The sequence below is a fragment of the Channa argus genome, chromosome 6 (genome assembly GCF_033026475.1).
Source record: "Channa argus isolate prfri chromosome 6, Channa argus male v1.0, whole genome shotgun sequence".
In the NCBI taxonomy this organism is placed as follows: domain Eukaryota; kingdom Metazoa; phylum Chordata; class Actinopteri; order Anabantiformes; family Channidae; genus Channa; species Channa argus.
Genome location: NC_090202.1, coordinates 13,636,192 through 13,663,597, shown reverse-complemented (window position 1 = coordinate 13,663,597; position 27,406 = coordinate 13,636,192). Strand labels below are relative to the sequence as shown.

General features: G+C 37.5%; 1 protein-coding gene across 9 annotated transcripts in view; it reads left to right on the top strand.

Annotated features, from left to right (window-relative positions):
- The window catches only part of grm5b (glutamate receptor, metabotropic 5b), a 59,630-nt gene that overhangs the window by 15,068 nt on the left and 17,156 nt on the right, over positions 1-27,406 (top strand). For all 9 annotated transcript variants that reach the window (XM_067507947.1, XM_067507941.1, XM_067507945.1 and 6 more), the window contains 6 exons: positions 12-186; positions 23,834-24,069; positions 25,256-25,377; positions 25,722-25,846; positions 25,978-26,146; positions 26,472-26,598. In XM_067507947.1, coding sequence (XP_067364048.1) covers positions 12-186; positions 23,834-24,069; positions 25,256-25,377; positions 25,722-25,846; positions 25,978-26,146; positions 26,472-26,598 — 954 coding nt within the window. The remainder of the gene's footprint in view (positions 1-11; positions 187-23,833; positions 24,070-25,255; positions 25,378-25,721; positions 25,847-25,977; positions 26,147-26,471; positions 26,599-27,406) is intronic.

Sequence of the window (27,406 nt, the reverse complement as noted above, 5' to 3'; positions counted from 1 at the left end):
GTTTTCTACAGGCAAAATCTGGAGTAATGCTGGAGAGCAGAGCTTTGACCGGCTGCTGGAAAGATTGAGGGCCCACCTGCCCAAGGCCAGGGTGGTGGCGTGTTTCTGTGAAGGCATGACAGTCCGCAACATTCTCATGGCCATGAGACGCCAGGGACTGGTAGGAGAGTTTCTACTCATTGGCAGGTCAGTGGAGCTACAACATTCATTCTCTTTTGATTCTTTTGGGTATCCATGGATTACAACACGGGGTTGGAGTCCATTGGTTTCCTCGATTTTGCTTGTTGGTCTAGTATAATCTTTAGAGGTTGAATACATTTAGATCTGAAAATCTATTGGACAAAAAGAGTTTGGTAACAAGTGTGTTCGATGTTAAATAGCGAGGTAGCTATTACAATTGTGTGATGCACTGAGGATTTTAGCCACAGGGTGTTTTGGAGGGCAGATGGAGAGGCAAGCTGGAGCACTGTGCTCTTCTCTTAAAATAACACTCCTAGGAGAGCCATTGATGATTATAAACATAGGGCTATTAATATTAAAATTTGATTTCACCTGGTAAATATGTAGTTCAAACAAATTAAAACTCACTTCTTTGACTAAAATGTGTAATCAGCTCGTGATTATAAAACTTCAAACAACCTTCAGCTTGGTGTTTGACCACCAGCATTGCTTGGATTCTGGCACATTTTCAGTTAGTCAACACACATCCGCAGATGACTGTGATTGATTGCACCTTTTCCCCAAAATAATTTCTGAATAAAAACACAGACAAGCACTATTTTGTAGTTTTGTGATACCATTCTTTTAGTCATTACAATTAAAGAAAATAATAAGCATAACAGACCATTCACTGTAATTAGTTGAGATTACTTTGTCTGGTTCAGATTCTTCTTCTAAAGTGATCAATTTAATAACTAGATGGACAGTATAGTATTAGTTCAAACTACTAATCAATTTTCATAAGAAATGTTTATCTTGTTAGTGAAAAACCTGTTTTCTCTCGCTTTGTACAATGGTGAGGCAGTCCACATTGGATCACAGACACAGAAAAGGATACTGAAAGGTGTTACAGTAAATACTAAAATAGAATAAACATTTACTTTTTACAGCAGGAGACATTGTTGCTCTTCACAGAAACACACAGACACACATGCTGTTTTGAAGTTTGGAGATGGTTTTCACATTAGGTTCAGTTCTCACTTTGATGAATTACTCCTACAATTCACTGCAAAAATAACCTTTCGAGTTGGGTTTTATCTTCTGTACATCTGTGCATGTGTGTATATGTGTTATCATGTATGCATGTGTGTATATTAAAGTTGTTGCTAACCCTTTTATTTTTTGTTGCCATGTCAACTGTGTAATTAACATAAGATGAATAATTATTTAGCACCTCTGCCACCCAATGTGCAGAGAACAAAATAGATTTTGAATAGATTGGAAACATTATCATGTGATTAACATTAAAATTCCCAGAAAAATAATTCTATTCAATTCCATTCTACTCTTCCCACAGTGATCTGTGCCGTATAACTAAATCATAGCAAGCATCATTTTTGTTGTCATCCCCACCATGATCCTCATTAGCATCATACTCATCTTACTCATCGACTTCATCTATAACATCATCTTCATCTTCGTCATCATTACCATCCTGCTGAGAGTGAGGTAAAGTCTTAATACATATTAAATATGGTGCACATCTTGTTTGACATACATTGTGTCTGTGTTGGAAATAGGAAAATATCTTCTTTAGGAGCTCATTGCTATAAAGTAAAAAAGAAATAGTTGGCGCAGCACAATTCTAACTGCTCCACCAGTGATATTAGGTAGAACAATGACTAGAGAGCATAAGGAATTTCAAGGATAAGGAAATTCCCAAATGAAAAAGGAAAATAAAACTCTTGGATCAGACTTTGTAAGAAAAACGATCAAATTTGCCACAGCAAGTAGAGTATGTTCCTGTGAAATTAGTTCCTATCAAACATCAAATTACGTTTATTTTACCAACTTCAATCGAATAAAGTGTTTCGTGTATTCAGTCTGTGAAGTATGTCAGCTGACTCAAATTCTCAGCAAATTTCAAGATTTATTTTATTATGCAACACCCATCTTTATTCCAGTTATATCATGCTGAATGGCCTTGCCACACTAAAACATCTTCAAATAAGTGAAAAAGCATTTAGGTTTATCAGCTAAACCTCTTTCATTATTTGTTTTTGCACTTGTGTGAAGGAAACTGTTGTCTAAGTCTTGAATATAGAACTGCAGTGCATCTTGTAGTCCTATGTGCCTGGCCAGTCTGCCTTGATTAGTTTGGTTAATTTAACATCAGCCTTTGTTATCATCAAGATTATAAATGGACTGTAGTTATAAATTGAAGATGGTCACAGATGGGTGCCCTGCTCACTGGAGGTCTGTGGAGAGACCTTCTGATTAGCCCAGTTGGGAAGACACTCATTTGACACCAGGATAATTAGATTACCACAAGACCACACAGATGATAGTCAAGCAGATGATTCAGTTCACAAGTGCTGAAAACTATAGTCGTTAATAGAATAACATGTAGCACTACAAGGTCTCTCCATCCCAAAAGTGCTTTTGGATTTAGTTTAGGTTTGAGATGGGCTATGTGCTACATGAGATTCATTAATTCTGATTTGCTGGAATTTAGTTTCAGTGTTATCTAAAATTGTTTGGACAAGTGTCGGTCAAATCACTGTCTGATTCCCGCTTAGTGTTAACTAGTTTTCTTTGGTTGTGATGAACTAAATATGACAAACACACTAAGACCTGATTCTTGCTGATGCAGAGAGAGAGAATAAACACAGTCCTGCCACAGATGGGCATGTTGTGGGGAAGATGGAACGGATTCTAGCTGGGTGAGGTGCAGAGTCCGCCCTGAACAGCTATCACAAGACTTAATACTACATTATCATTAATATAATACATAAATCCAATGGGTATTGCAGTGAATGTTTTAGAGTTACATCATGAATATTGCCAATGATGGTTATTTCAGAAGTCAGTTTCAGTGTTCTGAAAAAGTTTTCCTTGAAATTATCCTAAAGCCCACATTGGGTTCTGGGGCTAATTAACATATTACAAGAAAGATTACCCACACAACACAACACAACAGAGAACACACTCATCCATAGACACACTCACTCACACACTCTGGATCTGAAGCCTGGCTATTGATTGATTCTGTCCTTTAATTTGCCATGGTGCCAGCAGGCTACAGAGCTATTAATGAATAGCTGCGCTGAGATGTGTACACCCCACAGTTACTCTCACACAATCACAAACTTACAAGCACAAATACACATGCTCTTAGGTCATTATTTTTCTATAAGTCTAAAATCAACCTCTCTGTGCAGAATATCAATTGCCTAGGTCATGGATACCCCGAAGTGCTATTTGGTGGCAACTTACACTTGCTTGGAGGCCTGGCACTCCCCACCAGACAGTTAACTGAAGAAGCCTTTTCGATAACAAGTGAAATTTCTGCAAAAACCTCAAGCGACTCCAGGTTATTAAATATCACATCTGGGTTAAAAATCTTACCATTTTAAATACAACATGGTCTTATTAATAATGAAAAAAGAAAAGATGATGGCTTTCCAGATGTGTAAGCTTCCCACACCATAGGCACTAATGCTCCCCCATACCATCAGAGATGCAGGCATTTGAGCTATCTGCTGATAGCAAGCTGAATGGTCCCTCTCCGCTTTAGTCCACAGAACAGTTTTCCATTTTGCCTCAGACCATTTTAAATGAGCTTTGGCCCAGAAAACACGGCAGAGTTTCTGGATCGTGTTCACATGTGGCTTCTTCTTTGCATGACACAGCTTTATCTTCCATTTATGGATTGCACGGTGAACTGTGTTCACAGACAGTGATTTCTGAAAGGTATTTTTGTCCAGTTTTGACTCTGGCCTTGTCCCCCTCGCCCAGAGATTCCTCCTGATTCTCTGAATCTTTTGATGATATTATATATTTTAGATGGTGGGATCTTCAAAATCAAATTTTACCCTTATAAACAGTTTTCAGATTGGTGAACCTCTGACCATCTTTACATCTAAGAGGCTCTGCCTTTTTGAAATGCTCCAGTCATGTTACTGATCTATTGCCAATTAACCCAATTACATGTCAGATGCTCCTCCATTTGTTTTTGATTTGCACCAATTACTTTTCTAGTCTTTTGTTGCCCCTCTTCCAACTTTTTAGATGTGTTTCTGCCATCAAATTGTAAATGAGCTAATATTTTCCATGAAATGTTAAAATGTCTCCGTTTCAACATCTGACATGTTGTTTATGTTCTATTGCGAATTAAATGCAGGTTGATGAGATTTGCAAATCATTACGCTCTGTTTCTATTAACGTTTTCACATTCCAACTTTTTTGGAATTGGGGTTGTACTAGATGTAGTTTGTTTTGTGACCTTACAGTTGAATTGCAGTGAAGTTGCATTGCCATGGCATGTCATGTGACCAAGTCTGATTGTCCATGTTTTGCAAGACACAGATATTCTGAATTTACTGTAAAATGTGTTCAATGAATTGAACAAAAATTGTTTGAATCAAAAGTCAAAAAGGAGACTCTCTCTGGAGATCATCCTACACAAGTCTGTACCACTTCTGCCTGCTGTTGCCATGGAAATATTCCTTACCATATTTAAATCCAGCATAGCAGCTGGTGTGATATGTGGTGCATGTGTTCATGTGAATGGCTATGTGTGTGAGTGGGTGCATCTACATGTATATATGTGTGTGGCTTTCAGTAAATGTGTCTTTGTGCCAGGTTTTTTTGTGGCACGTCATTCTAAGTGTAACTACATCCACCACTGTTTGAAGAAGAGCTTATTGATAATGCTAAGGGCCCTTTCAGTGAAATTTAGACCAGAGTCAGATAATTTCTGTGTTGATATTCTACGACCCCACTTCCCTCTGTGCTCATCTTTGTCACATTCTTCCTTATCAGTCTGTTCTTTAACACATTTTTTTTTCTCATTTGTGACTTTATCTCATCATGACTTACTTTCTTTGACTTTGTCCCTCTCTGAATTATGCTTCTTGCATACGTTTGGAGTGTAAGAATTTGATTTATGACCCTGAACTGATCATTTAAGAGAGGTCAGACCCCCATAGTCTCAATCTTCACATCACAGCTTTCTGCGCTGCACTTCCTTGTGGTTTTATAGAGAAAGAAATTTTAAACAGAGCTGTTAAATTGAACCTAATGGCAAAATAACTGTGTGGCTAAGGATTTCTCAAGGCAACTTATCTTTAAAATATGTTTTAGTGGATTATACCCCTGCATGGTAGTGAGGGGAGATTACAGACATTTTGAGGTCAGAGGAGGGGAAGGAACAATGCAGAAATAAGGAATGGAAACCAGGGAAACTGAGGGAAGAGAGGAGTGAAGGGAAGACAAGTTTAGTGTGTGTTGTGTGTCCGGTATCCATATGTCACCTAATAAAAGATTTTTTGTTGGACATGAAAAGAAAATAACACACAGTAGGAGTGTAATTTACATTTACATTTACATTTGCTCATTTAACACATGCTAAATGACTAAATGCAAGGCAAGCAAAAATCTAAGTCAAGCAGAAAAGATCAAAGCAAAGTCCTATCAGAAAAGTTTTCACATGTCACGAGATACAAGTGGAAGAAAGAGCAGAAAGGAAGTTTTTAAAAATTTTTTTTGTATTTTTTTGCTCAAGTTTTTTTTTTTTTAAATATAGATTTATAGATATTTTTTGCAACAGGGTTATGTATGGGAAGTATGCATTTACACGTGCACACATTACCACAAAAACATACACGTGTGTGCACACCTACCATCTTTTACAGTATGTGAGTGAAGCAGTGAAATGTTTACTGGTGTTGTGTAATTTACCTTTGTTTAAGAAAAGTGTTTTTGTGTCATTTCATTGTTTGCACCATCCAAATTATTTCTGCTTGTTCTTTTCATAGCTTCATAAATATAGGCTGGTAATTAAACAAATGGGAATATGAAGGAATGAACGACAAATCCTAAAAAAGGAAGGGAAAAAGGTGGATGTTGAGATTGAGAAAAGAAATTGAATTTGCATAGTATATGTGTTGATTTGCCAACATATGACTTTTTGCATCTTAGTTTATGGAAATGTACGACACAGGCAGGTGTGTCTGACTGTGAATGTGCAGTGAGATTAAGAATAAAGGCTGAGAAATCCCTATATGCCTGTCACTTTTTCCAGAGGCTAAAAGAAAGAGACACTTTAACCGAACACATATGTATATATGCACACATACAAGCCTTTTGACTGTGCTGTGGAAATGTGTTCAAATGTGTTTAAATCGTTTTAAAAATTTAACAAGCTGCGCTAATGAGTGTGAAGAGGACAATCTTTCGGGTTGAAATAACCTCTAGCTTCAAAGGGAATGTTTCAGTTCTTTGAATCCAAAAGAAGATTTTATGGTTTATGTATATAACTTAAAGAATGCTTGGGAAAGTAATGGTTATTCAAGCAATGGGAGCTTTTTTAAAAAAAAAAAAAAAATGTCTCCAACATTTTTTGTAAGAGAGAAACATGTTGCCCACAGTGTGGCTCATTGATGTGTTTGAAACAGTTTTCAGGCAAAAATGGTGGTCTGTGGCTCAGACAGATAAGCTATATTCAGGTTCTTGACATCTAAAGCATTTAAAATTAGCAAACATATCTTTTAATGCAGTCTCTCATGAAGAATTTAATGCATTGCTTTTTCTGAAAAATAATGCATGTTCGTTGAGTTTACTTCTCATATTCTTAGACAAATGGGCATGAAATCAGAACTTTATGCATTGCATATTAAAGCTCTCTCCTTTTTTCCAAACATTTTGGTTGTAATTTTTGCAATGAGATCACTTTTTCACTGTTTGGTCTGTTCTGCTGTGTTTCTAAACTACCAGTGAACTTTTGATTCTCTAGACACTTGTGTTGAGCTGTGGTGTTTAACTTGCAGTAGTTTGTGGTTTATGGGAGGTGGTGTGTGTTGAAAGCTTTAAAAAACAAATATTGAAATAGTGATTAGATTGTTTTCTTAAAAATGTAAGTTTGCATTCCCTATTCAGAAATACAAAAACAGTAAAACAACACATTTAGCTAGTACAAGTGTTCTATAATAAAAGAATAAATTAAAGTTAATTTTCATTAATTTATGAAGGGTGACGCCCATTTTTCATTAATGTAACCTTAAAAACTTAGTAACATACAAAAAATGAATCAAAACTCACAGTAAAAACACAGTAAGAAATATTTGTTGTAATGTGTCAGAAAATGTCAATATATTTGATATTTGATTTACACTGTGTTATTGACATTTTTGTTGTACTACATCCAACCCCTTGTCGTGAATTATTTAAAAGAAGGAAATTAAATTCATGAAGCAAAGTGCCTTGGATCTTATTGTTCCTGAGTGTCAAAGTGTCCAGCAGATCAAAAGTTTATGTCTTCACATTTTAAACCCCAATGAAACTCCACCTTCACTTTTATTTTGTGTTGTCAGTTTGGAAGAAGTCCTATAAGACAGCAGATCAAAAGGCTGCTGAACTAAAACTACACAATATCAAAGAATTCTTTATTCAACTCACAGGTCTTTCCCTTTCTATGTCTCTTGTCACTACCTGTCTCTTTCTTTGGCATCTTCTATTTCTCCTCATGTTCCTGTCACTTTGGCACTTGTTGTCTTCTTGCCTCTACTTTTTCATTCTTCCCTTTCTTGGGAAAAGGGTCTGGTCATAGATGTTTGTTAGAGTTAGAGTTAGTTTGTTAGAGACTTTCCACAATATACAGGGTAACAGTAACAGTTCTCTTAAAGGTCTTGCTGACAGTCCTTTCCCTGTGGTCCTCAACAATTTGGGACTAGGAAAAGCTCTGAGGTCAGGTATCTTTACAGCAGACATTTTCTTTTTCATCTTTAGGCCATCAGGATAAAACCTGCAGGGCTTTTCATGTACACAGGTTGTTATTATAAATATTATTTATTCTGAGTTGTAAACAATCATATCCAAGAAGTATTCACTATGTGAATATAATGTGAAGGCAATAAAAAACAAAAATGTAAACAATAATTGTCTTAAAATTTGTGGTGACTTAAAAAACACAATAGTCATATTGTTTTGTTGTATGTGTTGCTGCTGTTACTGAGCTCAGTCCCTTTAGTCAGTTCCTGTAGCTGGATATTAGCTGTGAAATCATTTTAATGAGATGTTGAGGCCACAGGAATAGAACTACATATTAAACATCACCAAAACTTGTCCTAAGGATATATGGTAAATTGGAATTAAATTATTTTTATCAACAGAAACAAACTCCTACGTTACAATGCGTAAACGTACAATTGAACCAGGTCAAATTTTCTTTTAGCCTGAGTTATATGAAACTCTGAAGGAAACTGTCTCACAGTATGCTGATTATAATAATCACTTTTGGAAAAAACTGCAATTTTTTTGTTGTTTATAAATTAAAGTCACAGTTTAAAGACCACGTTATATATATTGAAAGAACATTTCAATAGTGATGCCTATAATATTTAATGAACTGTACATCAGCAAATAAACAGCTCTTTTGCAGTTCCTCCCAAAATGTTCTGCAGCTCATTCCCTTCCTTTTTCATCTAAAATTTAGCTCCCAAATATCTAAACGTAATTCTAATATTAACCTTTTAATAAAGTCTACATGTTTTTTTTTAGATGTGAGGATGAGCCTAAATTTCTTTACATATACTTAAATGTCAAAATAAGGATGATATCAAACTAAAAATGTGCTATAGAAGGGCATGCAAACACACATTTTCACTCACAAAACATTCTTTATTCAGTTGCACATTGGTAGGCTAACATGCAGTGTACAGAAAATGCATTACTATGCATATACTGTATACCCACCCACATTTGTACACCTACAAAATACACCTACATACACAAATATTCATCCTCTTATTGCTCTCCCAGGGAATGGCCTTATCCTCTTACAGCACTCCAGTGGGAAAGTGGTGGGAATTAGAGAGGATAGGAGTGTGAGACCGCCAGACAGAAGAGACAGACAGACAGCGATAAGGGAGGTAGAAAGGCTATCCAGAGTAAATATATATTTGTTTGAATTTGTGTGTGTGTTTATAAATCTGTTTGTAGGTTCAACTAACTGTATTGTTTGCACCGTTAGTCTGTTGTGAGCTCTCAGTTTGCCGTTTTGCTGCTCATTTTCTCAGATTTACACTGTGGGATTAAACTGACTGTTACGTCAGCCCAGTGGCTCAGTATGCACACACACGCACACACACACTTTGATACACACAAAAATAATCCTTTTTATAGTCATTGTTATAGTAATCCACAGAAGAATCTAAAGGGTTTCCTCTTTGTGCTTCTGTTTCATTTCTGAGAGAGGCTAATTTTCTGAACATTTATTTAGCTGTAATTTCTCTTATGTTGGTATTAAGATGACATGACTTAACGACATGAAAGATATTTTGTCAGGACAAAAACAACTCTCTTTGCTCTCAGCTCTCTTCATTTCTTTGCCTCTATTTCTACACTTAACTTTTTGAGTCTGTATTTTTTAATTTCACAATCAGCAGCAACCATTTCTTTCTCTTTATTAGTATATTTTCTTTTCATCTATTATACACCTAAAAGCCCATCTTTAAAGAATTGCCTTCTCTTCGACGTGCCTGGGCAGGAATGAATTGCCCCTTAATTTAGCTCAGACTCTGAACCAGGGAAAGGTAATTAAGAGAAATCTGAACTGTGATGTCAGATCCCTGGTGAAAAAAAAAAGTGAATATGGAGAAACTGAAGCTGCTGAATGTTTTGTCAAACACCATGTAGTTTTTTTCTTTTGTAGAAAAATGGGAGCAATTAAAGAAATGGGATTACATGACACTGATTGTTTTATTAACTATTTAGCATATTATTATTTTTTACATGTTGGGTAAAAAAGATGGTTGTGTCAGCAAGAAATGGGACATGAAATTATGAACCATCGTTAAAGTAAAAAACAAACACTTTTTTTGGTTTTAACATCTGACACGTCGTCCCTCCTGGCTATGTCTCGAAGTGTCTTGGCTGCTTCCAGTTGGTCAGGTGAGCACCTTACATAGTAATAAGTACCAGTAGCATAAATATGTACCATTGTGTGTCTTTTCTTTTGAGCATAATGATTGACTTTACAGCCAAACCTTTTTTTTTTTATTGACTCAGTGGTTTAAACTTGATTCCCAAAGGTTCCTCTGAGACAAAAAGGAAGAGCAGATTATAAAATTGGATATTCATGAGATGTCAAATAAAATTCTTTAGGGAGTTGTGCAATAAATGGATGAGCTGTAGGTAGGTTTGATTTTTCTCTCAGATACTTGACTGACTGACTGAGAGTATAGCTCCACATAATGTTAAATTGAGCTCCTTTATACTTTTAAGTGTGTGGTGTCTGCCAAGGAGGCCATATACAGAGGGATGGAGGAGAACACCAGGGTCATTTTTAAATGTTAAACACCCCTTGTGTTGTCATGAATCACAACTCTCATCCAGTGGCCACTTAATGCTCATAAGTAATCCACAGGAGGTTTTTTACAGTTTTACAGTTTGGTCATTTAAAGAAACATGGTGACAAGATTTTTAAAGCCAGCCTTAGCATTTTCACTATGCCAAATCTACATCACCTACATCTACATTTCCACTTTCACCAAGTTGTAAGAACTGTGAGACTAAACAGCCAGTGGACTAAATACAGAGAAAGGCCATCAGAGCAGCTAAACCGAGGCAGGTATCCCAGATTCAGTGATAGTAAAGGCATATAATGCTGATTACACACATTTAAAATTGACATAGTATTCATCAAGACTGTACATCTTTTACTGTGTTAAAACTGGGCATCTTCACTCACCTTCATCTTCCAATTGTAGATTCACTTGTTTTTTTAAGATAGCATTTCCATTTCAACACCACTGTATCCTGTTTAAAGCCGAGTCATACTTTGCACATCGGTGTTTGTAAGAATGACGTAACTTTCATCTTCTCAATGTCCTTGCCGCTGTTTATGTAAAGCAACAAAGAGTCTTCTTGCTGTTGCTACTGTCCAGAGTTACCATCGTGTTTTGTAGTGAGCATGAAACATGTCTACGTTCAGACACAGGGAAGCAGGTTAGAATAGTAGGGGAATGAAATACAAGGAACCCCAACACTGTGATTATGTGGTATGTGTCTCAAATAACTGAACATACAGAGTCCTCACCTTCAGACACTCTCAATTCGGACTTTAAATGAAGTTAGCAAGGTTACTGTATTTGTAAACTAGACACAGAGGAGGTTGTACATCCTTTACTACTGTATTGTAACACAGATTCAAATTTCCCTAATTAGTATTTATGATACTACTACAGTACATTTGTGATAATGTACTGGGATAATGTGAGAATACTACATTAGCTTGTTACGTGGGAGAAGCATACTGAGACAACCCTACCAGATATGTTAGGCTGCATTGCTGTACAAAGTGCAAGGCTGATTATACCCTTCCACATATGCCTATAAAAGAGAAACTTAAGTTAAAAGTTTAAGAATGCAGCTGTCATGTTAGTTCTGTGCAGGTTGTTACTGTATATCAATATTTGTAACAGCCGTTCTACAACATTTGTTTGTTTCAACTTACGAACATTTCTTCTCCTGGATTTGAAATGATAACTAAAATTAGCTGTTAAGGATATCCTCTACAAAAACAAACAATAAACTCCGTCACACATTTCTTTCTGTCTCCCTCACTTTCCCTCTCTTCCAGTGAGCTCAGTGAGACTGGTGTGATGTGTGCTGGATCACAGCCCCCACACAGCTTGTTACCATAGTAACGCAGGAGACAGAGAGTGAGAAAATTATAGAAAGACAGAGATAGAGACAGGGAAAGTTTCAGAGAGAGATCAGAATGTTTATTTGCTTCCATCTGCGCTTCATTATTATTGTGCAGGCAGTTTCCAAATTCTTTACTTACACTAGGGGTCAATTTTACTAGATTTTTAATAGAGAAAAAAAAAGTTTTAGCTCAACTAGTGACATTCACATACACATACAATTTATCAGTGTCACATACAGTACTGCAGTTCTAGTTAGTGAACTGTGTAACAATCAAGGTACCTTGCAAAAAGCATCTTATGGGCGCCCCTTCCATTTTTAAAAATATGAACATGCTCCAAAAACCATTGTGTCCAGAGGAAGCTTCTTTCCACAGATTTCAATTACAGGCATAATATGTAAACATGTAAAGTATGTGTAAGAGTGTATCAGTGTAATAAACATGAGACTTTATATTGAAAATCTCTTCAATTTGTCCTATAATGATCCAGACTCCAAAGTGATTGAGCAGCTGGAACACAGAATCCCTATCTTTGCTAGTCTTATAGATTTATTTCCTAGGATTGGCTGAAAAAAGGAAGGATGTGAGGAAGTTATGTGTTCTGGTAGAAAGGGCAGACAAAACCACAAATATCTGCAGATTATATCATTTCCTGTCATCATTTCAGAAAGCAACATCTGTCCAATGATACCCTTGTTAATCCATGTGTATAATGCAAAATGTGCACATGGATGAATTCATAATATGTACAGTATATACATGGGAATTATAAGGTACAAATTCATATTTATATCTTTATGTATAATTATATTGATAATTTGTCGTATTACTGTTATTTATTATGAGGTTAATAAGTGTATATGTGTTATAATTACAACAGTGGCAATAACCATTCATGCGAATAAAGCACATTAAACTTTAGATGTGAGAAAAATAGACAGAATGTGTAAGAGGGAAAAAGGAGGCTGCTGGTTGAGGCATGTGGTAGCAATGCGATGTGGGAAAGTCATTAAAGTCCAGAATAACATGCAGCTAATTTACTGTAGATCCGTCTGGGGCTGTCTCTCTCTCTCACTCTGTGTGTTTCTCTGATACACACAGACAGACACACACAAACATACACACCCATATACACGATTCTGTGGGCGATAAGCTGGATGTCTCGTTACTGGGCATTAGCTGCACCTCTCCCTGCTAATCCCCGCTGTCAAACAGACAGGCTGGTTGTGTGTGTGTGCCTGCCTGTGAGTCTCTGTGTGTGTGTGTGTGTGTGTGTGCACGCATGAGCAGGCCAAAGCAGTATAATTATTGCCATCTTGTAAGGAAGGGAATAGCTCTGAATGCTGCTTCTAAGCCACTGGCCCTTCATTAGGTTACACAAGATTGTCCATTAAGGGCTGTGTGTTTGCTTGTGTGTAAAGAATCCATGCTTTGTGTATGTGTTTGTGTAAACATATTGAAAGTGTAACTATGTTGTAAGTGGTGCGTGGGCATTATATGTATGAGATCTAAAATGTTGATGGCCTGGGACTTGTCTTGAACACAGATACACAAATTCAGGTAGTTTATCAATTTCTGTATTTTTTTTAAATATTATTATAGATTAATTCCAGTTATTAGATAAATTTTAAGTGTTTTTTTTTTCAGTGTATATGTAGCATGTGGAGTATATTAATATATTCAGCAGGTTAATTACTCTGCCATATTCAAATTCACCTTACAATCTGTTGAGACGTTGGCTTTGTAAGTCAGTAAAATGAGTCGGCTTTGGCATGAAGGTCTTTAAATGTTGAAGTTGAGCTAATGAAAGACTGCTCTGAGAAAAAGCATGTGATAGCAAGAGGGTTAGAAAAGTTGAGGTGGAGAGCAAAAGAAAAATCAGGGGGTGTGTGTATGTGTGTCTGAACAAAAACGGAGAACACCGCGGAGATAAGGATAAAGCAGAAATAAGGGAGACGGGGTGAGAGAGTAATGTTACATTGGTGGTGTATTACCTCAGCAGGTAATATTACAATGTCTGCTGTGCTGGATGTAAGAAATGTCACTTTTATGTATGAGGCAATAAAAAATGATGAGACCAGACCAGGAGGAATAGGCAGAATATATAACCTCTGTATCTCTCTCCACCCCTTTCTCTCTGACATCATTCCCTATCTGTCTTTCTGTTCACTTGAACATTATTGCTCTTCATTTTTCTCGAACATGCCTTGAACACACAATTATCTAACCTTAGAAAAAACACACCGCCTCCTTTTTTGATCCTCCTTTCTTTCTTTCCATCAGTCATTCTCTATTCCTCAGAGATCATATCTGTGTCACTTCATCCTCTCTCTCTCTCTCTCTCTCTCTTTCAAACCCACCATATCTCTGCAGATTTCAACGTTTTTACCCTCTGCACTCCTGATGTTTCTTTTAGAAGTCTAATTGCATGTTGTGTGCTGTTTAGGCCATTTTGTCTTTTTTTCGCTGAAGTTTTGTTTGGCAGTGCCCTGTATACATTTAATGAACAAGTGGAGAGATTGTTTAATTACAGAAAAAAATTAATTAATTTTTTAATAGATACATTTTTTTGGAAGCCAGTGATTGTGTACAGTGTGAATTTGTGTGTCTTACTCACAGCTTACAAATTGAAAGTTTTGTTTTTTGTTCTCCTCCAACGACATACAAAAAATTCATATCATTTCAACACAAATTTAAAAAGAAAGCTGCATTACAGGCTGAATACTGACTACCAATGTTAAAATGAAAATGCCGGATAAGTTTCACAGTAAGGGTATTATTGTTACTGTAATAAGGGAATAAAAGTCAGAACAAATTAGCTATTTATTCACAGTGTTGTATATTAGATTGCAAAGAAGGCTATTCAGCTTGCTTTTAATATTGTATCGTTTCTGTTTTTGAAAAAGAGGAGTACAAATGTGAGCTTTCCTTGGTATTTCTGTATTTGGTGTCAGCAAAGTCATTCATGTACAAATTCAAAGTCAGCAAGACTTTGAAAGTGCAAACTTTCAGCGCCTTCAGTGCCATGTTTTTGTGCAGAGACGTACAATGTTTTACACCAGGGACAGATCAGAATATACATACTCATAGTGCTCAATATTGTGAGTTGCCTTTAGAAGAAAGTGGTTAATTATTGGAACATAGATGTTTTCCTTCCTTTGATAAAACTGTTTATTTATTTAGTTTTCTGTTTTTATCTTTCTTTTTTCTCTTTGTCTGAGCCATGGCTAATTATTGCTTTTTTCTGTCTTTCTAACCTCCTTTGTTCTGTCTTCATCAACTATACACTTTCATTAACTGAGAATGAATTTTTTCAGTAATGAAAACAAATTGAATTGGATTTTTTCCAATATGTTGCCTCCACCACTGCAGTTGACTGTTGACTTTACATAAAAGAAATAAACCAAAGTAATTTTTCCAGTTATGTTTTTTGCACCTCTACAAAGTGAACATTTTTCTGTTATTAAACAATTGTTCCCAATTGCTTTGACATCTGTGATATTTTCTCAGTGACAGTGACGGAGTTTGAACAGGCACTGAGAGTCAGGACACACTGCTGAATTGAGCATTTAATTTTTTTATTTTACCTTATTTTACCATAAAGTCCTTTGCAATTGGATACCTTTTCCGATGGAGACTTGGTCAAGAGGCTCAATAAGTGCATCAATAACAACAACAATACGGAAATTGGGCATCATAAATAAAACAACATTATATACATTACACTTCCGATTACGAATAGCAGGTGCAACCGTGGCCGTGGCCTTTCTGTGTGTAGTTTGCATGTTCTCCCGTGCTTGCATGGGTTTCCTCTGGGTACTCCGGTTTCCTGTATGTCTCTGTGTGGCCCTGTGATAGGCTGGTGAACTGTCCAGAGTGTACCTTGCCTCTTGCCTGATGTCAGCTGGGATAGGCTCCACCAACCCAAATAGGATAAGTGGTGAAACATAATGGATAGATGGATATTTGGATTGTTATTAGACCAGATTCTTTTGTTAGCTTCCACACTTCTCCTCTCCCATTTTACGTGGCACATTTAAATTCTGTGCATCAACATTTGGTAATTGACTTTTTTTTAAATAATGATTGAAATGCACATTTTTATCAAACAAGTGAAACAATTTGAATATTTTGCATTTGTCTGAGTCAGAAATTTTGTAGTTTTTTTCTCTTTTTCCAGGCAGTTAGGATGGATTTCATTGATACTTGACTTTTGAATTATGGTTTTAGTATAGTTTGATTAATAGTTAACAGCATAGTAAGATGATAATAGATTCATGTGTTGAAGATATATAGATGCAGTATATAATAGTATATAATCTTAGATAGAGTACAGTAGGTAGAAAGCACAGCAACAAGACTTAGGTACAGAAAGAAAACCAGAAAAAGGTGGAGAAAAGGGGAAAATCAGCATGACAGAAACAAAGACAGAGTATGAAGTGGAAGAAATCAGAAAACAGGAAAAAAAGAGAGAATCCAGATCTAAGTAGAAATAAACAGGAAAAAGATGAGAGGTCAGAATAAATAGAGACTGAGGGTAATGAAGTGTGGCATTGATAGATGAGTAAAAGTGAACCTGCAGCCAAGGTAAGCAGGCGTGGGCTGATCTGCTGCGTGTGTGCATGTTATTGAATGATGAGCGTGTAAAGTGGTCTGATCACTCACATAAATACACACTTGAGTACACACATGGACACAGACCTCGCATCAATCTTTCTCTCTATGTCACGCGCACATACACACTTTGCGTTTAGTGCCACTGTGTCTGTGTGTGAGACAGTTTTGACATTTGGCTTAATGAGTCTGGCTGTTGTCATGGTGAACTTTGACCATTTGGCTGAGGCTGTTAATAGATGAGGTATCATGAAATTACATTTTCCAATAAAGTGTTAGAGCTTATTATACTCTTACAAGAGCTTTTTTCCAAAGGGTTTTGTGAATTAATGCATTATTGCATTATTAAAAAACTGCTACCACAATCAAACTTGAATTAGAGCTATCTGGCAGCTGCCATTGAGTTCCTCCCACTAAAACTATACAAAGTCTGACAGATCTGCTAATTTTTGCTAATTCTCTTTGATTGAAAAAGGCTGCTGCAGGTTGCTGTATGTGCTGATGCTTGATGCTTTAGACAACATCTGTGTTTGCTTACTGTTGGTTTACTTTTAAATTTCAGACAGCATATGAATGTACAGCTGTTGTTCATAGACATGGAGAGCAGCTTATCTTTCCTTTACTTCAATTTTTACATTTTTACATTTAAATTCCAATCATCTTTCTGTCTGTGCTCTGTGTTCACTTTGCCTACTTGTGCTACCTGTCCAGCTCAGCTTAATTAAGGTTGGTTCGGTTGGTTGGTAAACTACTGGTATGTGTGCTCATGTGTGTGTATCCTGGTGTGTTTGAGTGTGTAGAGTTGTAAGCAGCAGATGCTCATCTAATGTCTCTGCCAGGTTACCATGGCAGCTGGGGTGTAAATGTGTTGGGGTCTTGTGGCATGTCCTTATTGAACTGAGCCATTAATTGCTAAAGTGACCTATTGCCAGTATAGGTTCAGATTTCAGTATTCTCAAGTATTGCCAACTCACTTAAATTTAGATACATTTTTTAGCTCTAGGAGTGTGGTCAACAACTGCTTTACTTTTTAGAGCAGCAGCATTTTTATTTGCAAAACTCTCAGTGGAAAATAATTTTATTCTCTGGCATAAATTGTAAAAAGAAATTTTTTATTTGCTGTTTGTTCATTTCACTGTTCTTGAACCTAAGAGTGGGTGATATCTCAAATAGATTTTTGCTCTCTGTAGGATTTTAAAAATTGCTATATTACAAGCCCCCATTTTTGGAATGTTACATCCCAATTTTAGGACGTATCCTGTTAACATGGTGTCGCTATCAACCCATCTCCCACAACTGTAACTTTCCTGCTATGCTAACAAATTAAGCATCACAATTTTTATTTTTTTTTCTTCTGTCCTTTAAACTTCGAACCAAAGCAGATCATTTGTCTGCATGCTGATTTGGCACAATTTGTATGCCAGATGCCCTTCCTGAAACAACCCTTACCAATTTATACCAGGCTTGGGAACAGCACTGTTCATTGTCTTGCCCAGGGACACTTTGACATGTGGTCGGCAAGAGCGGGGCGTGAACCTCCAACCCTATGGTCTATCAACTGGGCAACTGCTGCCTTCCACATATAACATCACAATATAAGTAATTATAAGCCCTTAAGTAAGTATTTACATATACGTTGGTTTCAGTGTTCAGTCTGTCATGCTGTTGCTGGTTTATACTTTAGTTAGTAGTAATTCATAGTAATTCCCCAGCACCTAATCCTATATCCACACTACATATTTGAGTAACGTTACTGCTCGATGCACTTGAGGAATGTTTGTGACATTATTTATTGGGCCATACCCCTAGCCTTAGTTGAACTTTGCTTCATATCATTTTTCAATTGTGGTAAAAAAATTGTTGTGCTGTCAGTTCTTCTTGGGAATTTCTAAAAACACACTGTAATATATTAAGTTGCATGAATCATGTTTTGTTGGTTTAATATCCCTGTAACCAAATCTACCTGGTATAGCTTTGCTGGAATTCTGAAATATATTTCATAATAAAGACAGAAGCAACTGAAAATGAATAGTCGTTCTCAAATTAGTTCCAGTTTCTATTTATACTGTGACTGAACCAAATGGAAAAGCAATTGCCCTAGGCTACAGTATGAGGAATTGGCATGTTAAAGTTCTGCTTAATGTGGTGCAATGGCCTACACTGGCAAAGTATACTATATGTATGCAGTATAGCATTTCCAATATTTGTAGAGACAGGCTATCTAATATTAATTGAAAAATGTATGGAAAATTTTGTGTGTGTTTGTGTGTGCTCAAGAGGGAGTGTGTGGGTGTATGTGCATACACTTAAAATCCAGTGTGTTCTAATGAAACACAAAGTACAGACAGCAGTTTCAGCGTGGGCTGGAAACCATAGCAACGGCCTTGGGCTCCTAGACATGTGGAGAGCGACAGAAAGAGAGAAAGAGAACCAGGATGTCAGGAAGTTATATTTATAAAATAATAAGAATTTAGCGTGTGATTAATCAGCCTATTTTATGATGAGACTCAAGCACACACACACACACACACACACACACACACACACACACACATATGCACCCACACACACTTTCTCTTTCCACTCAAATACAACACATGCATACCTGTACCCTAAAGACTAAAGTGGCAACAGCGCCCACACAGTTACATGCTGTGGATCCTGATTGGTAAACATCTGTCTGTATTTTTTTGGATGTTTTATTTTGTTCTGTACAACCCACGCAGCACAGATGATACTATAGTTGATCCTGTAATTATTTGAATTGAAGGCAAAGCATGCAACACTCCCCCAAATACACATTATGCAAAGGGCTCGCAGTGCACCATTGGTCAGAGGCTTGTACAGGAGCTTGCCTGCAGTACAATTCTAAATGAAAAAGGACTGGGAGGAATCAATTAGCACGCATTATCAGTGACCATGTTAAGGACTAGTGAAATCATCACCAATAACATTCAGTTTAAAGCAGACTATTCCCTGATTTTCAAACACTTGTAACTGACCAGAGTCCATTCTTCTAACAGGATGGAAGTCCTCTTGTTCATTAGCCACAGACCAACAGCTTAATTTACTGCAACTTATTAAGAAACTATGAAGATAAAAATATTTTGCTTCAGTTGAGTGTAAAACACATGGGCACATGGATGTGCACTTACTTTCTAGTCTTGCGGTGCAGCTACTGTATGAAAAAAAGACCTATTTAGAGCATTGTGTGCAGCCTTGACACTAAAATTGCAGTTTGTCGTTTGAAACACAGTAGCATTTAACTCCTACTGTGCTTCACCGCCTACTTTGACGCAAGCCAAGTCATTAAGACACCAAACAAATGCAGGTGACAAACCTCACTCTATGTTAGAAAAATGTAATGTCACATACGTAATCTCACATGTTACATTACGTATTGTTTAAATGCAGTTTAAATACATGACACAATTTCCAATTAAGGAAAAAAAAAACACATTAATGCATGAGATTAATTACTGATTTACATGTAAAGAAAAATCTTTCAATTATGAAATAAACATATGGGGTTCTGATGAAAATATGTCTTTTATATTATTTCATTTTTATTTTTATATTTAATATTAGGCTATTTATTTTGTTTATATGTGTGCGAGAGTCTTGTGCTAACTGGAAAATGGTTAAAATCAAATGTATTATAATTTATTTGTGACAAAAAGACAAAAAACAAAGCAAATGTAATTTTCTGTGATTGTGCTGCAGAGCAGGCCGTGGCCTTTCTGTTTGGAGTTTGCATGTTCTCTCCGCGCTTGCGTGAGTTTTCTCTGGGTATTCTGGTTTCCTGTCACAGTCCAAAAACATGCATGTTAGGTTAATTGGTGAATCTATAATTGCCTGTAGGTGTGAATGGGTGTATCCCACTTCTTGCCTGATGACAGCTTGGATAGGCTCCCACATAGGATAAGTGGTGAAAGATAATGGATGGATATACTGAAGAGCTGGATCAAAATATCACTTCCTGAAGGGGCAATAAGGATAGCATTCATTACAAACATTATCATACAGTGGAACCAAAGCTGACTGGGGAGATGGTGAGAACATGAGCAAGGGAAGGTCACAGATTGGGTTCACCGAATTCTGAATATTAGAATTAGTTAAATTAGTGTAAGTCAAACAAATAATTATATATTTTTTAAAAAGGAACATAATGTAGGTGAGTATGAAAGGAACCCAAGAGAAAGAGACAAAATGTGGTGCGTGTGTACAGTGGGATAAAAATAGTCTATATGTTATGTCCATGAAAAAGAAAATAAGAAGAACATAGGACAGACACGCATGAATGCAGTGGAATGCAATTGAGTGGAGGATGGGGAGGCATAGAAGGATAGAATAACATAGTGAAGTTGCTCAAGGGAAAGCGGGACATGTTGAGAAAGGGTGAAAGAACTAAGTGGAGAGAGACAGATAGAAAAAAATTAAGAAAGCATGAAAGGAGGGTGCTGATTACCAATCGTTGATTGTTTACTTCCGAATCAGTTTTTACTGTCTTTGCCTTTCAGTCTCTTTGATGTCGTCTTTGCTGTTTCTTTTTTAAACCTTTTTTCTTTCTTTCTTTCTCACTCTCCCTCCTACTGTGTCACAGTGTCAATACAACATAAGTTTAAGAACAGACTTGAAGCAAATACCCACATAAATTTCCCAAATCCTGCTCAGTCTGCGCACAGGGGAGCTAGTGATTGATCCATTGTGAGGACATGTGGTGCCATGATAGCACTTTGTTGCTCTGCGTGGTACAGCGTCCTCTGCATGAAACCAGAGAAAAAACCTGTCAATGGTCTGAGCAGCAGTGTGGATTTTCAGTCAGCACTCAAAAATATTTCAGGCTCTATTGATTCACTTTTCTACAACACTCGTTTTACAGAGATGTGGCTTTAAATTAAGGTAAGATATTATGTGGAAAAATGTGTGCAAAGAAACATCCAACCAGTTTAATGAAAAGTATCGAACCAAATTCATCACAGTTGATGAAATAGTGCAAACATCTGCTGTCACTTTGATAGTGTAGCAACAATACATGGTGAGGATTGAATGTGCTCATTTGTTCATTCGGGTTACTATTATTCATTTTTCATGTAAGGTCTATATTTTCCTAAACACATTCCATGTCCCTCTAACAAGAAGAAATCAGTAAAAACAAAATGCTTTTATTCTTTATCAGTATGCAACTACTGCAGTAGCAATTCTTAACTCATCTAAGGCAAAAAGCTGGTGAAATTGGTGACATTACCACTGTTTACCTTCACATCACCCCCCGCCATTTCCCACCATACAAATATGTCATTTTTTAGAATGTTGACAGGTATAGTTTATAATGTAACTCCCATTTAGAAATGTTTCTGCCATGATGTATGACCACAGCTCAGAGGCAACCAGAAAGAAGAAGGATGACATAGAGAAGGAAAAGAAGAATATTTAGAGAGACACAAATGGTGGCAGACGGAGAAGGCAGTTTACGCACTTGCACACAAACACTTTAGATTTCCAATCAGACTGAAGCTGGAAGAACTGCTGTAGGAGAAAATGAGTTTTGTTCTCTAGAGGCTCAGAGAAAGAAAGACAGATAGAAAAGAAGAGAGAGAGAAAGAAACAAAAATGATCGTTGTCTTGCTTGAGGCCTTGTTGGCAGTAGTGAAAGGAGGAGAGATTTGTCATTCTCATCCATTTCTCTCTCATTCCCTTCCTTTCTTTATCTTTCTCAGACACACACACATGCACACTGTGCCATCTGTGCTGCCTTGAGGAGCAAACCCAAATCTTCTCCAAAAAATGCAAACTACAGCGATATGTCTCCACAGTTTATGTGTGTGTGTGGTGAGACAGTTATATTCGTCTTGCTGGTGTCTGATGGGGGATAGTTGCTGAGCTGCAGCCAAAATACTCCATTTGACCTAGATAGTCTCAACACTGGTGTGTGTGTGTGTGTGTGTGAGTGTGCATAAACTTTGTGCCTATTTGTCAATAATATGATGGATCTTGGACTTAACCCATAATGATGATGATGTAAGGGCTTCCTCCGACATGTCCTCTGACTCTCTACTAATCATTTTGTATGTGCCTCTTTTCACTGTGCTTCCTTCTATTTTGTTACTTCTGCTTCTCTGTCTATCTTTCCTTTCTCTTTCTCTGTCTTTGTTTTTCTCTTCCTGCAAGGAAACTGGAGCACTCTCTAAATTGGTGTCTTCATGACTGTGGCCGTGTGATACGTGTGTGTATGTGTGTGTGTGAGACGTAGGGGTTTATCTCTTATGGTGACATATTGGACCACTTGAGCTTCACCTCTCAGCCCAACCATGTGATTTCACCTAATCTCAGGAAGGTCAGCTCTTTATTACACACCACACACAATATGTTTGTATTGTAAGTTCAGCTCCAAATGGCCCTGAAGGCCAACGCACTCATCTTTGTATCTATCCACGTAATAATTGGCATGTTTAGCTAATCAGGTTGATTATTTCAATGCCTACTATTGAATCGTAAAGCAGCTACCCCTATAAATTATGGCTAATTCAAAATCTTAACACCGTAAGATTTCCTGTGCTGTAAAACATTAGACACCAGAGGCCCACCACCTTAATTTCTGCAGTCCACATTCCCTGAGGTTTATGGCTCAGTTGATACTGAATTCATTCTTCTGCAGTTTTGTGTAGTTGAGGTGCAGGTGTTAGCCTTCCAAGCATCCTTTGACCTATTACCAAGCACTTGAGGAATGAAGGTGTATGATTTTTTTGTACATCAACAATAGCAATAGAGTACTTAATTGTTATACCGAAAAAAGAAACAATGAATGTATTTATTCTGTTTTTTTTTAATCCTTTCAGCTTATCCCGTGAGTTCAGGGTCGCCACAGCAGATCATTGTCCTCATGTTGATTTGGCACAGTTTTTACGCCAGATGCCCTTCCTGACCCAACCCTCCCCAATTTCTACTGGGCTTGGACCGGCACTGCACAGCTGGGCAGTGGAATGGGCTGTTAGGGGTTCAGTGACTTGCCCAGGGACACTTTGACATATAGCGAGGGCCGGGGGTTGAGCCACTGACCCTGTGGTCCGTGGCCAACTGCCTTTACCAACTGAGCTACAGCCGCCCCCACTTTCTGTTTAATTACTAATAACAAATAATTTGGACGCATACTTCTCTCTCAGTTATTTTCCAATAGTTATGTCTATAAAAAGCAGAAATATATTGGGAGTGACAAAATAACTCCACCACACATTCAAAAGCAAATAATGCTAATTCATTTTTCATAGTGAAAAAGGTATTTTCATTCTCAGAGATAAATGAATGGGGTTTTTAAACTTTTGTTCTGTCTTTTATTGTGCTTCTTTGCAGTGATGGATGGGCGGACCGATATGATGTGACTGATGGTTTTAATAAAGAAGCTGCCGGTGGTATCACCATCAAGCTCCAATCGGCTGATGTGAAATGGTTTGATGAATACTACCTTAAACTTCGTCCTGAAAACAACAACAGGAACCCCTGGTTTACAGAGTTCTGGCAGCATCGTTTTCACTGTCGACTTAAAGGCCATCCACAGGAGAACAACAAGTACAACCGCACCTGTAGCAGTGAGTATGAACACAAATAAAATAAAATAGAATGTTCTATAGTTATAGGATGTTTTATTGATGTTCTCTGTAATTGTTGTTCTATTTCACAACCCATTCACGCCTGGCAGCCTTCAGGCGTGATTGGGTTTTGCCGTGTGAATATTTTCAGGTCATTCCTGTATAGGAGAGGTAGCCTCTCAAGGAAACTATCCATCCATCCATTATTCGTAACCACTTATCCTGTTTAGGGTCACAGGGGGCTGGATCCTATTCCAGCTGTCATAGGGCAAGAGGTCACCCACCCAGGTCAGGGCCACCACAGAGTGATTTTCAAAAATAGACAAACATTCACACTCACATTCACACCTATGTGAATTTAGAGTCACCGACTACCTGATATGCATGTCAGGTTAATTGTGGAAGGAAATGAAGTGCCCAGAGGAAGCCCACGCAAATACAGGGAGAATATGCAAACTCCACACAGAAAGGCCACAGACGGCTGGAGATGCAGCAGCACTAATCCCTACATCACCATGCTGCCCTCATGGAAATTACCAGAAATAAAATAAAAGTTTAAAAAATACTTTTTAGACACCTTAAGGCCTAAACAACACAGAGCCTCTGAGTTACAGCTGTGCTGTACTAATGTTCTGACTACGACCATCTGGGGTACAGAACAATACAGAGGCAACATTGTTTTGGGTGAGCACAAGAGGCGACTGTACCAATCTGCATTTTTATTGAAGGTTTTCATAATGGCCAGTTTTAATATGAATAACATATGCCCACAAAATATACAAACAGACTTGCAGAACACACAACCACACACATATCTCAATCATACACACAGCTGTCCGGTTCATCTGGAGATATCCCTTTATTTGTTTGTATTCATCTCCCCCCATCATGCTCAGTTTCATTTGCTCCATTCATAGGCAAAACAGTGTGTAAGAGCTGCATCAAAGGGAGTTCTATCTCCTGTATTCTAATGAAATGGGACATGAAATACAAATGAACAGGACACAGAAAGGCACGGAAAGAAATCAGATGTGGAGGTATAAAGTACCTATGACAAGAAAAGAGAGGAAAGAAAGTGAACTTTGATGTTAGAAAACAAACTGTTTAAAAATGAAAAAGAAATGTGAAATTATAAGTTGCTCTGATTTTTCTGCCTTTCTCTTTTGATTCTTTCTCCCATGTCCAGAGCGAGAGTCGCTTCGGCAACAGTATGCACAGGACAGTAAGATGGGGTTTGTCATTAATGCTATCTACTCGATGGCATATGGCCTACATAACATGCAACGGGCACTCTGCCCAGGGTATCAGGTAAGGACTGCTCTGATAGATAAATGGAGGGATGTGAGGACAACCCAAGAAGCTAAAGTAGAGAGATGAAGGGGCAGAGTGTAGGAATAGTGGGACAAAAAGAAGATGCCAGCTGTGTATTGCTTACTTGTTTCCATGAGGCGCGTTTTGATATATTCTAAAGCTAGTTACATTTCCCAAGTAGCATGGAAGTTGTTTATATTTTGATAATTAAAGATGAACTTCGACCACTATTTCCAAGGTTACTTGTGTACAGACAAAAATATTTGCATAAAACAAAGTTTCTGAAGCTGCAGGTCAGGACTATTTTGTTTGATATGAAATAACTCTTCCTCTATTTTAAGGGTCTGTGTGATGCCATGAGACCTATTGATGGTTCTAGACTACTGGACTTCCTGATGAAAACCAACTTTACAGGCGTTTCTGGGGAAGGAATCTTATTTGATGAGAATGGGGACTCACCTGGCAGGTAGGGACTGTAACTGTATCTTTTTGTGTGCCCTATGGTTTTGGCAGCTCCAAGCCTTAAAACATATTGAGAGCATGACCATGTGATGCACAGTGTTTATATTTTTATGTAAGTCTGCCTTTTATCTACAGGTATGAAATAATGAACTTCAAAAAAATGGGAAAAGACTACTATGACTATGTTAATGTAGGCAGTTGGGACAACAGGGGATTGAAGATTGATGATGATGAAATCTGGCCCAATAAAGAGGCCACTATCAAGTCAGTCTGCAGTGAACCATGTGACAAAGGACAGATTAAGGTAAAATAACCAACACAGATAAAATGTCTGGTAACTTAAGTATTTACTTGCGGCTTAAAATATCTGAAGTCTCCATATTATTGTGTGGCTTTGCAATAATTAATAGTTAAAAAGATCATTTTTATGGAGCTTTGTGTATCCAGCACCCTAGTTTGGACAGAATTGCATTGACCTTTTCATTCTCATTGTAAGCTGAATAGCAGTAAAGCTCCACATAAATAGTGTGGCTGGTGCACAAGCTTGCAAGTTTGACAAATAATTTCACTGGCAGCATCTGCACAGGGGCACTGGGAAACACAGACATTATGCATTCTGTCCTTTCCAGGTGATCCGTAAAGGTGAGGTGAGCTGCTGCTGGACCTGCACTCCCTGTAAAGAAAATGAGTTTGTGTCCGACGAATACACCTGCCGAGCCTGTGAACTGGGCTCCTGGCCTACAGATGACCTCACAGGTCTGTATGTTTGTGTGTATGTGGCTGTGTATTTATTTACAACTTTAAGTGCAACCACAGAGCCAATTCCACTTTACCAAGAAAATAGTTGTTACCCATAATGAACACATGAAACCATAGTATTTTAATGCATAAAACTCTTGCAATACTAACGCTGCATGAGTAATGCTACTGAAAGAAACTGTTACAGCATGAATTGATATTTATTACATATGTGGTAGTTGTGTTTTCGCTGATACTGTAGAGTGCACCTCTCTGTTTCACCCTCACTTATTTGTCTCCTCTACCCTTCATTTCCCTCCACTCCATCTCCCTTATCCCTTTAATTTGTTACCGGCATGGTAACAATTGTTTTAATTATTGTGCATCAAGAGCAATCTTCAATGCAAATACATTTCTGTTCCAATGAAAATGTATTTCTCCTCCATTGCATTCAAAGCGGTTTGATATTGCCTTGTTATGCTTTCAGCTACTCATCATACTGCTTGCTAGCTCCTCACCATGCTTAATGATTAAAACATGAATTGAGCCCTACTGAAAATTCAGATCGAGCCTCTCTGCTAGAGACAGAAGCATCTTTAAACTAAAACAGTGAGCAAATCAGTGAGAAAAGGACCAAGAGAAAGTTGAAAATAGTGAGATGAAGGATTATGTTGGGTTACCCTTGTTTTACTTTGTGTGTTTGTGCTTATGTGTGAGAATAGGTGTATTTGACTAATTTCATCGACAGTAAGTGCATAGTGTCCCCCAGTGAAGCAGTATAGAACAGTAATAATGAGCTGTAAATAAACCGCTTGCCTTGTTCCTC